The sequence below is a fragment of the Nothobranchius furzeri genome, chromosome 18, assembly GCF_043380555.1.
Source record: "Nothobranchius furzeri strain GRZ-AD chromosome 18, NfurGRZ-RIMD1, whole genome shotgun sequence".
Taxonomy (NCBI): Eukaryota; Metazoa; Chordata; class Actinopteri; order Cyprinodontiformes; family Nothobranchiidae; genus Nothobranchius; species Nothobranchius furzeri.
Genome location: NC_091758.1, coordinates 24,275,392 through 24,287,497, shown reverse-complemented (window position 1 = coordinate 24,287,497; position 12,106 = coordinate 24,275,392). Strand labels below are relative to the sequence as shown.

At 40.2% G+C, this 12,106-nt stretch overlaps 1 protein-coding gene across 4 annotated transcripts in view; it reads left to right on the top strand.

Moving 5' to 3' along the window:
* The window catches only part of zgc:110158 (single-stranded DNA-binding protein 3), a 51,843-nt gene that overhangs the window by 8,818 nt on the left and 30,919 nt on the right, over positions 1–12,106 (top strand). For all 4 annotated transcript variants that reach the window (XM_054741731.2, XM_015969711.3, XM_015969710.3 and 1 more), the window contains exon 2: positions 7,791–7,863. In XM_054741731.2, the coding sequence (XP_054597706.1) occupies positions 7,791–7,863 (73 nt within the window). The remainder of the gene's footprint in view (positions 1–7,790; positions 7,864–12,106) is intronic.

Genomic DNA, 12,106 nt, shown 5'->3' with positions numbered 1-12,106 from the left:
AGGGGGTCTGAAACGCAGTTGGAAATAGCGTCAAAGTCGCCAAGCTGGCAACACTGTGGGAGGAGCGCTTCATTTGCAACTCAGGGCAGCGCAAGTGGGAGGAGCAAATAATCGGCCTGTTTTGTTTTCATAATCGTTCAAAACTCAGATCGTAATTGTGATTAAAATTCGATTAATTGAGCAGCCCTACAAGTAAGAGAAGTGATCCATGCTGTTGAACGGACTCACAAATGCCACAAATACGGTATTTGTTTGGGTCTTTTTATTTTTGTCAATGACTTTCTATCACTGAAAAGTCTTGGATGGCCTTTAGAGTAATGCCTGAAAAGCGAGGCAGGTGCTTCAACAGATCTTAAGTTCATTCACTTTTTCTTTGCTAACTTCAGTAGCAAAAAGGCCGTTCATCGCTAATGGAGAGAAGAATTTGAAATAAAATAAGCGGTCATGTTCTTACATGTTCTTAGTGTGTTGCTTTATCACTAATGATTATGTTTATTAACAGTTTAAATTTTACAAATAGCCCTAAAGTCAAGTACTTTCATCTTTTTGACCACATTTTTAATTGTCCTCTTTGCAGCTCTGATATATCACAGGTTTGGCATACAGACTTAGAAATCTCCCCTTTTAATACTTGTCTGTTGATGTTTTTTTATCGCATTTGCTTACAAATCTATATGCATCGGTAATTAGACCATCTTACCAAAGCATCCCTGACATGCTGATACAGAAATGCTTTATTTTTAGCTTTGATTCATCCCATCAAACATAAATGCAGACGATGCGTTGTTAAATTCAATTTACTATTGAGCAACAGAGCATAAGAAGATCACTGGTTGAATGAAAAGTGCACAACAGCCTGATTATCTCAAAACCATGTTTCATTGATCAGTTCATTGACTAATGATAGGGGCTATGACACTGAGCTACTGTCCTTGTCATTAAGACCTTACTGGCCTGTCAGATGAGTGTCTGCTCACGGCACACGGGGGCACTGTCATATCCACGTGGTGGGTCGATTGATGGTCCATTAACAGCCTATTAAACATGACTAAGTGAAGGAGTTTGGAGCACAATATTTGGCCAGTGGGGATTTCCCTCTCAGCAGCATGGCCGTCTCTCTCTCTCTCTCTCTCTCTCTCTCTCTCTCTCTCTCTCTCTCTCTCTCTCTCTCTCTCTCTCTCTCTCTCTCTCTCTCTCTCTCTCTCTCTCTCTCTCTCTCTCTCTCTCTCTCTCTCTCTCTCTCTCTCTCTCTCTCTCTCTCTCTCTCTCTCTCTCTCTCTCTCTCTCTCTCTCTCTCTCTCTCTCTCTCTCTCTCTCTCTCTCTCTCTCTCTCTCTCTCTCTCTCTCTCTCTCTCTCTCTCTCTCTCTCTCTCTCTCTCACACACACACACACACACACACACACACACACACACACACACACACACACACACACACACACACACACCCTCATAATAGACGAGTGAATTTCCATCTTCAGATGTTGTGAATCAATTTACAATATAGTAGCAATTAAAAATGAACCTCAAAAAGAGCTTCAACAATGTTCCTTAAGTCAGTAAGAATGCACAATTTCCAATTGTAAATTGTTTTTATTTTTTAATGATTTTCATACGTTTTCTGTCCTCAAATATTTGCTAATGTGTCCGCTTTTTATCTTGGGGATGCACAATTTATCCGAATATTATGGTACACGATATCAATAATGCAAAGGTTTCTGGTAGGGCTGCACGATATTAGGAAAACCTGTGATATGCGATAACAGTGATTAATATTGCGATGACGATATTACTTGCGATTAATAAAAACTTCACTCAGGAACAAAAATAATCAAAAACAAAGAAATTAAAAAATGACCAAAAAAATCATAAAAATGAGAAAAGCAAAAGATGTGAGGAAAGGGAAAAAGAAAACAAACAAGAAAAGGTAATCAGTGGATCCCTGGAAAAGCAAAATCAGCAGAAAGAGCAGAACAAAGCTAACTGAGGTGTTTGCTAACCATCAAAATCAGGTGCCGTCCACCTCGGAGTTGGGCATCTAACCTATGAGAACCCACACAGTTGGCCAAATCGGTAAAGAGCTATTTTGATTTGTTAAAAAAAACATCATGCTTTCATTTGATTGACAGAATGCATTATGTGTAGCAAACATTTGAGCTGACCATTCAGTACGATATTTATCTGTTCTTTGCAATATTCATGTTGCATATGCTGATATTGCGATAATGATACATTAGCGATATATTGTTCAGCCCTAGTTTCTGGTAAATTGCTGCTGCAAACTTTAAGGAACGTTCATATATTTGTTTATTTAGATTTGTTGGAGTATTCAACAATAAATTTTTTTTTTCCCGTGTCCTGTCTGGCTGTGAAGCAAACAGAATTAATGTCTGAATGCTGGTAACAAGCCTTACAGATTTACTCTTAGGTGGAGCCGTCAGCAGCACGTTACTGCAGCAGCACGTCATAGCTGCTGATAGGAACCGCTGTGGTCAACAGAACCTTTTCCACTGGAGCCGTCGGCAGGCGGCAGCAGCGCGAGTCGGCCGCGTCTCAGGAGCAGCATGTCGCGGCCCTTACGCGCCGGTTCTATTTTCTACGCGCGACGCCTCTGAAACGGGTCAAGTTCGACATTTTTGGGGAAGGAAAGACAGGAAATTGGACGCGGAAACGGAGCGAAGCTACAGAGATTTTCAGAATAAAGAACGTACTGCCTTCCGGTTGCTTTACTTTAATAAAAGGTTACTAACTGTGCGGCCCCGTGAGAAGTTATCACATAGCTAGCGGTCTCCTTTGTTTTTCAGGTCCGTATTGGCGATTATAAAACAGACAGAACGTAAAACACAAACCATGTTGTAGTTTTCTCCTGCTTGTTGTTGTGTTTACTGACGAAGTCACTCGTGTGACTTCATGCTCTGTCGGTGACAGCTGCTCCCCTGCTGCTTCGCGTCTCGTGGGAAGGGCCAAGCAGCAGCTTACGCGAGCAAGACGTGCTGCTGCAGTAACGTGCTGCTGATGGCTCCCGTGGAAAACCGGGGTGATACTTAAAACTTTATTGTCATTGTTTTTTGGTTGCTTTTTAAATCTGACCAGACACGGAGACAGAGGTGAAAGAGAAAGGAAGAGGTGGGTGGGTGGGTTTCCACAAACATAAACAATCAAATGATGAACAAGAGCCTGCTTCTAGACCTGCAGAAAGAGAAAAATAAATAAAAAAAAAAGGGGGGGGGGGGACGCATAACAATGCAACAAGAACAAGCTATCACTGTGTCAACCTAATGAGGAAATATAAAATCAACATTGTTTTGCTGAGCAATCACGATAATAAATCACAGTGCATTAAGTGCCAACCACAGCCTTATGACATAGTGAAAATGCCCAAGTCCATACTTATGAGAGCACCATGTGAGCACCTGTGTGCGTTCACGCACTTGTATATGTAAGGTTTCTCTATAGGAGCGTCCAATAGAGAGTGTGAGGGGCCAAAGATCTGCCCCCCAAAGATGTGTAGGAGATGGAGGGAGAGTACGTTTTTCTGGTAATCATGCAGCCGTACTGGTTCTTAACGAATTTTAAAGTCTCTTTCTGGAGTATTTATCTTATCCAATGACACCATCTAATGGCTGACAAGCATATCACACAAATAATATCTCCTTTAGTTTTTTTAAGATGGTGACTTCACGTTTCTTGTTTATAAATGTGCTTCTGTAGCTGACAAACAGAGCTAAAACACGTTGTTTTAAAAGTATTTTCATGTCATGTTGTGTTCTCATATATATTTTAAAGACTTACTTGTTCGTGAAAAGTTCGTCAACTCTGCATCGGCTGAGGTGTTTCTTAAATTTGAAGCATGCAAGCGGTAGTCTAAAGCTATTACTTAGTTCTGGTCCGCGCTTGGTTTCCTATAGGGAGTATAAGTCATGCCCATCTATAGGGCTGTAGCGAAGCCTCGACGAAGTCGACGGCTCGATTCTAATAATTTGTCGACGTCAGATCCGGAAGTCGACGCACCGCGCCCACTTGTTGCATCCCCAGGAGTTTGTAAATAGAGGAGGAATCTGCCTGTTTTTCCTCTAGTTCGCCCTCTTCTCCGCCTTCACTAACATCTCCGCCAAATACCGAAGACCCGGAACAATGTCCGTCCACTACTAGATTATTTTCCTGTTTTGTCCCTTCGTCTCCCGGCAACGGACAACAACTTCCGGGGTCAGATGCGCTGCTTCGTGTCTATCGCAGATGTAGAAAATCACCGGGAGCGCTTCTCCCTTCATTAAGGAGCTTCTTTCAGACATGAGGAGAGCTGTTTTGGTGGTAGCAGTCTCTCCTCCGTGCTGGTCTGTTTGCTGCTGGGTGTTTTTGGTTTATTTAAACTTGGTAACTTGAACTTAACGTTGGTAAAGCTACTGTTAGCATCTTCGCTAACAGCTTCTTGCGTTGGGATAAGCTGTTACGTTTTGGTTTAGAGTTCATCTTTTTTGTGGTGTAGATCTCCCTTTTATTACATTTAGAGTGTTATGGGTTTTCGGTTTAGTGTAAAATATCACCTGAGTTTGGTTTAACCCGTAAGACCACTCGCCTCACGCACATAAGTGACCAAAACAAAGCAGCATGGAGACACTCCATCTTCTACCGCCTCTCAGGCAGCAGCCTGCACTCCCAAGTTCTACACGTCACCAGAACATAACCAACCAACACAATAAACGCAGTGTTATACAAAATGGAAGGCCTGTAGTGTTTATTCTCTTACAGTAAGAATTTATCAATTTTTTGAGGAATTTATTTGAGATTTTCTGGTTTTTGTTAATTGTGCAATAGAAAAATAATCATTAGATTAATTTTCTAAATAGTCATTAGAATAGTCGACTATTCGATAAAATAATCGTCAGAATAATCGTTTTAAAAATAATCGTTTACCCCCAGCCCTACCCATCTACTTCCGGACCATGTGTCCCCGGAAGAATGAAAAATTGAATGCAAGTCATTGGGGCTAAAAACGCAATTTTCTAATTTAGCTTGTTTTGTGCCATGGGTTTCACATATGATGTCCGTGAATTTTAAAGACGCATTTTGATACCAAGGACACGCTTATTTTTGAACAAGGGGAAACGCTATTTTAGGTTTTGTGTGAAATTAAGTCCAGGACTACAAATGCACTTCACAAAAGTGACGTCATCAAACCAGACACGGAGAAAACTGAGGAAAAAGTTCAGCAAACTTCCCACAAGAGGAAAGAACCACCATAAATCTGGTCATGTGGTAGCATCTACTTTGGGGAGAGGAGATTATGTGGTGATGTCACATATGCGACGTGCCGATTTCTGGCTTGTAGTCATGCTAATTATGAACTTTTACAAGCTGATAAATCTCAAAGTACGTGACTGGTGTGGTCAAAATACCCATCATTACTTTTCATTTAAATTACAGTACAACATATGTTTGATCCAGGGCGTAAGGCTAATTCAATTCATTTCAAGTTTATTCGAAATCACGACAAGAGTCGTCTCAAGGCACTTCACACAGTAAACATTCCAATACAGTTCAGCTCAGCTCATTAAGCCAGTCAGTAAAAAGTGTACTATATAAGGAACCCAGCAGATTGCATTGAGTCACTGACTAGTGTCAGAATCTTTACAACAATCCTCATACTAAGCAAGCATGTAGCGACAGTGAAGAGGAAAACTCCCTTTTAACAGAAAGAAACCTCCAGAAGATCCTGGCTCAGTATGAGCAACCATCCACCACGACTCACTGGGGATCAAGAAGACAGAACAGACACACATGGACAAAGCAGGTTAGAAAATAGTGTTTTCATCCCCATTGACTTGTATTCATTTTTTCGTTCTTCCGGGGACCCATGAGCCGACCGGAAAGGGAGGAGTCTTAGGCTCCCTATGGCACGGAGCTCTATGGGGCAGGGGGCATGCTTAGCAAAAATAATAATAAAAATACATAGTGCTTTCATTAAATCACAGTACATGATGAGATAACCACTTTTACGGATTTCTGAAAAATCATACATAATTTCTGAAAGGGGTAAAGTCTGGAAAGATACTTTAACTTAAGCCCAGTTTTACATGTTTACTGTAATGACTTTAATAGTAATCTCAGGTATTCCTGCCATGTATGGTATGTTAAGAGGGCTCTAATCTTTTCGGAAGCACATTGGGATGTGAATATGTTGGCTTGTCTTGCCCTGTTTTCGAGGACTAATGAGTGTGCTGCCTATTGAACGTAACATGTAGCTAATAAGAAAACAAGGCAGCAGAAGCAGGGGAATTCAAATCCTTCTCCGCCATGTTTGTTTACTTTTGATAGGTTTTGCGAGATTTCCCATCTGACTTGGAATGTCATTAGTGCGGGGTGTGTTGTCTTTGCCATGTGGCTGGACACCACACACTTCAAGACCAAAACTGACATATTTGTGATTTTTATCACCACATTTGTAATCTTTCATATTTTGAAAATCATCTGTTAAAATCTTGCTCTGCAGCATCTTGCAAATTTCCTAATATAAAGGATGTGTACTGTAGTTAATTTTGATTAGCAAAGCTGTTTCTTTTCATGTATTGTGCTTTTTGGTTGATATATTTCTGTTTTATCTTGTCGGAATCATTTGGGGTCCGATTTAAATTGGTTTGGTGGATTAAGGTGGCTCTGAGTCAAAGAAAAAGTGAAAGGTGTTTTCAAAGGATCAGGATTTGAAGAAATTTTTAAGGTTTTTGGTTACGTTAAACTACAGTTTAGCTGTAGTTGTTTTTCTATGCATTTATCCTTTTGTGTATTCGTTAGAGACTCTTATTGCAGTCGCTGCAATGTCTCGATAGCCAGAGTTACTGAACTCCTGCTGAATGAATCTGCAGGTTTAGGAATGATGCTTTTCACAGTAAAACACTTAACATACAGTAGAGTATCCACGTTGTCTCTGTAGGCATCGTCACAAGTTATTTGACAACAACGTAAATTTAACAGATTTGCATCTGTAGGTACAAACAGAAATTATGTGACGTGGTAAAATCTATTTTTATGAGTATTCTGATGTCCTGATGCTTTTTAGACATTGGGGCTGTTTTGAAACTGAGTTTATCTATACAGCCTTTAAGAACAGAAGATTGTTGTCTTCTTTTCTGCATGCTTCCTTGTTTCTTTCCACTCAAAACCTTCAAGGACTAAAATGTTATCTAAAACATAGGTAAAGGCTTTGTCTCGACCTCTCCTTTCATGTACTTATTGACGTGTTTAATGCGCTCTCTCTCTCTCTCTCTCTCTCTCTCTCTCTCTCTCTCTCTCCCCCTCCCCCTCCCCCTCCCCCTCCCTCCCTCCCTCCCTCCCTCCCTCCCTCTCCCTCCAAGACAAATGCATAAACAAAGTTACATATTTCACTTAAGTAACTTTATTTCAAAGAGATTCGTTTAATTATGACAAACAGGAAAAGTCTTAAAAACAACCATTGAAAGCATAATTTCTATTTCCCTTTTGTTTGAAATCACGTAGCTTTTCAGGAATCGTAGACAGTAAAATTTAAACTCTAGGATTTGAGAAGCCTGACAGATCTACGTCACTCTGTCACTTAACATTCATGGACTCGCCCATCTTGACTCGCGACGGGGAAGGCTGGTGTTGGTTTGTTAAACATTCAGTATTATTACATTTTTGGGTTGCTGCCCAGCCCTACTTTAAGGCGTTTTTCTACCGCCTTCTAAATGCCTTATCCACATTGTCATTGTCTGATTTGTGACCTGAAGAATGTTTCTGCCTTTGCAATATCTGACGGTGTGTTTTTTTCTGTTTCAGGTTAGCGTTATATGTGTACGAGTACCTGCTACATGTAGGAGCACAGAAGTCAGCACAGACTTTTTTGTCTGAGGTAAGATAACATCCCTGAACCAAAACTTGGAAAGGAACTCTTAACTGAATGTTTAGAGAATGCTTTTCATTTGACAGTTTCTGTGGAAATCACCTGTTCTTACCTTCAGCCAGCTCCTGTCGTAACTTGTTTACTGAAAGTTCTGGATGCAAAGCAACTCTTTTCATTCCTAAGCTTTTAACTATAAAGTCTTAAATTTTGGGATATATTTAAAAAGTTTGTCTGCTTTCTACTGGGGCTTAAACTAGAAAATATGACCTCACATGAAAGTAATGAGATGCAAAACCATATTGTAATTTTAATTCAAACAAAACTGAGATGTTAAGATAATCCTTACCCTTTTAATGTGAAGTAAGAGGTTAAAGTGACAGTGTGTATTTTTCCTGGCGATTGGGGGGGGGGGGGGGGGGGGCAGTAGATACCTAAATCATTGCAAGCAAGTAGTATTTTTGTGGTGGAGTTCGACCTTACCAGCGGATGCCCATTAGGATCAAAAAGCCCTGGAGACTGCAAACTTCAGCAAAATGGAAAGCACATCAGACTTCCTTTCATCACTTACAACTACCAAGGGGGTAAATGTGTAAAACAACAATGTTTATGAATGATGAAAGTTTTGTAACAGTTTGTTACAAGTCAGTAAATGCATTTTACTGACTCTCATGGGCTCCCGTAGAAGGAAACGCCCAGAGACTTAGACCCGCTCCCTGATTTCTTTGGTTATATGTGACGAAGCTGCCAATATTTTTCAACAAATGGGCATCATTTAATTCCTTTTTAGCAACATTTCGATGGATATTTCCTGAGATTAATGATAAAAACTACACAGTGTCTCTTTAAGTTTGACCACCTCTTCGCAGTCAGGAGTTTTGGCAGGTTGCTGGTCTGGAGCATACAGGCGTGTGTTAACACACTAAAAACTCTGCAAGTGGATGTGCAATTTTAGAGGAAATGTATAATGTGAGTCTTAACTGGCGTCCTTTACTACCCTTAGGGTTGTCACGGTGTGAAAATTTAACCTCACGGTTATTGTGACCAAAATTATAACGGTTTTCGGTATTATCGCTGTATTTTTTTAAACGTGTTACATTTTCAGACAACTAAATAAACCCTGTAAATCAGGAAAATATTGTCCTCAGTTTGTCTCTAAATTTTCCCTAAAATTTGTTATTTTGTGATGATGTTGTTTATTTGTTTACATTTTTCTCCTTTAGTCTTTAAAATACCAATATTTGCCCATAACTTCTTAATTTATGTCTGTTTGATGTCATCATTTTAAAAATATTAGATCAGATGATACTCGGTACTCAAGTAGCCTTCTAATCAGATACTTTTTTACCCTTACTTGAGTAATAAACCCTATATCAGGAAAATATTGTCCTTGGTTTGTGTCCTTCCAGTGAGCTTTGCAGATGTGGGAAAATGTCATCAGGCAGTAATCATTGTTAAATTCATAATTATTCTCGGAGAGAGACCAATTATCTGCCCCTGGGAGCCCCGTAATGCATAGCGTCATTTCAACAAGGATGTGTCCGCGACACGGTTTATATGCAGGTAGCGGCGCTGCGGCTGCTTTATGTAGCGACTTGTTGCATTCTCCCTCAACCCAAATCCTCGGATCACGCATTTTAGCTAAAACGCTAACGTTAACTTGCCTTGCGTTGACTGTAGAGTTGTGGGTGATGGTCACGCAGATGTGTCATGAGATTTGAAGCGTTGCTGCCTTTCACAGATACTTTTTCTGCACGTGCTGCAAACAGGATAGCCGTCTTCTATCAACTGTCCCTCGGCATTCTTCAAATATCCAAAAAATGCCTGTACTTCCGACTTTGTCTTCTTTGAGGGATAATAAATGTCCTGAGTGCTGCCGTCTCCTAGCCTGGCAAGCCAGACCAAATAAATGTATTATTTAGTCTGGCAACGCTCCATTGACGGCTCTCGGTTGTGGGGCGGGTTCTACCGTTGTCTTTCAAATGATCTCCGCATTCCACTGGACAATGAATGTGACATACTCTTGTTTCACTCTGTTGCATCATCCCACCCACCGGGCATATAGAGTGCCCTGATTGGCCCACAAAGCGGATTAAGCTCTGTGATTTGTTCACTAAGCAGATAGAGCACTATGATTGGCCCACCATTATGGACCAATCACAGCTCTTTATGTGTTTGAAACCCCTCTAGAGAGCTGTGATTGGCCAGCCAGAATGCCGTTGGGGCTGCAGAGGTTCCAGTGAAGCATGCCTAGACCAAACTTTGCAAAGCAAGAATTTGGTCTAGTTCACTAGGCTAGCCGTCTCCTCCTCTGGACATTATTTCAGCTTTAGCTTCAAGAAAGTTTTGGTTGTAAACAACAAAGTGTGCATGTGCCGCCGGCAATTTCTGCAGATGATACGGTGGCTGGTAAGGGTCACCGCGCTTACACCGCAGCCACAGTAATCCACCGAGATAATATATTTTTTTAAAGACAAGACGGTTATTATTTTTGTCAACTTTTTTACCGGGGTTTACCGCTACACCGGTTACTGTGACAACCCTAACTACCCTAATGTCAAAGTTCACAACAGCAAGTCAGATAAAGACTAGACCAGTATGGTTTGTGCGGAAGTCACAAGTAGGAGTCCTCTTCTCTCTCCAAAACTTCTGAAACTGTTGCATTTGGAAAAACAAAAATAGAATGGAAATGTTTGGTTAAAATTTACAGCCTAGCACAGTGATGCATTCAAAAACCTCGGGGCTGATGATCTGGGATAGTTTTAAAGACATCTAGTTGATTATTTTGTATATTAAAGTTTTCTAGAGTTAAAGGGGAAAGTAATCAACTGTGTACTGTGTATAAAAAAAGAAAAGTAATGGATTTAAAGGGGACATATTACGTCATTTTTTATTAAACTGGAAAAGTTCTGTGGTAGGTACAAAACATGTTCATAATGTTCTTTGCATTAAATTCCTTTCACAAAAAGCTATTTCAGCAGTTTTAGTCTGTACCATCTCAGTACCTTCCAGAATGAGCTGTTTCAGGGATCTGTAATGTAAAAAAAGAAGCTGGATCTGGCCACGCCCACCTCTTCCCCCCTCAGGCTGCTATAAACTGAGAAGCTCTGATACACGGGAGGGGCTCGGTGTAGAGCCACTGCTCCCCCAGCAGCATCTCTCTTTTGCGTGTGAGAGGTGGTTCTATTCTACTTTCACCATTTGTGACATCACAAGTGGGGACTTTTTGAAATGGCTTGTTTTAGGCACGTGATTCCTAAAACCAAACACTCAAAGAAAATGGATGGATGGGTGGGTTTATTTCCAAGTCGCACTGCTGTGTGGTATGATCCTGTTTAGAGAAAATAAATAAATTTAATTCGTTTCCAAACTTAGTGAGTGATAAATAATTTCAATATTGACCAAAATAATCTCTATTTCAGTTTTTCCATAAGCGAGTCGCCCCAACTTGGGACTTTACACCTGAAGAGAGGATCAAATTTGCTATTTAAATGGATTTAAAATTCTTGCTTCTCTATATCACTTTTCAAGCAGAGGCTGTGAGTTCACACCTACTTGATGGGACTGCTTAAACATCAAGCAATTTGCTTTAAAGAATCAAACCACTTATGTTATTACCCTGAAACCGGCACATTTGTTTATAACCCTTCACAATAAGAGCCTCATGAAAACGAACATTGACATAAATCCTTTTAAAACTATTTAAATAAGAGCCGCAAGCAAATTGATGTGACAAATAAATGAAGAACAATTATATTAATATAGCTGGAAACACAGTAATGCTGCTAGAATTGAAGTTTGTAGGAGAATTTTTTTGCACATTTTCAGCACAACTTTCTTACACCATTTTATCCCCACATACAGCTCAACACACTCACATTTATTCCTTACTAACTGCATAATGTAACTGTATTTCTTTGTATTTACATAATCTTCTGGTTAGGACTTGTCCTCTCACATAAAAATTCCCAGCTGGAAGAAGCTTGGACTTTTTTTTACCCCTTGAATGACTTCCTGCTTGATTGTGTGCACAATGAAAATGCAAACAGGCCTGACTTTATTACAGAATGAACCATGTAGTATAAATAGAGTCCTGTACCTGATTCTTCTAACTGTTCCAACACCAATAAAGCAGTCGGTTTTATTCATTGTGATGTTTTGTGTTTTAAAAATCTGCTTCAAACACCAGCTAGGACGTAAAAGTTCTTTGCCGCGGACCTGCAGACATTTCCTGTGGCCACTAGTGACTTTTCCT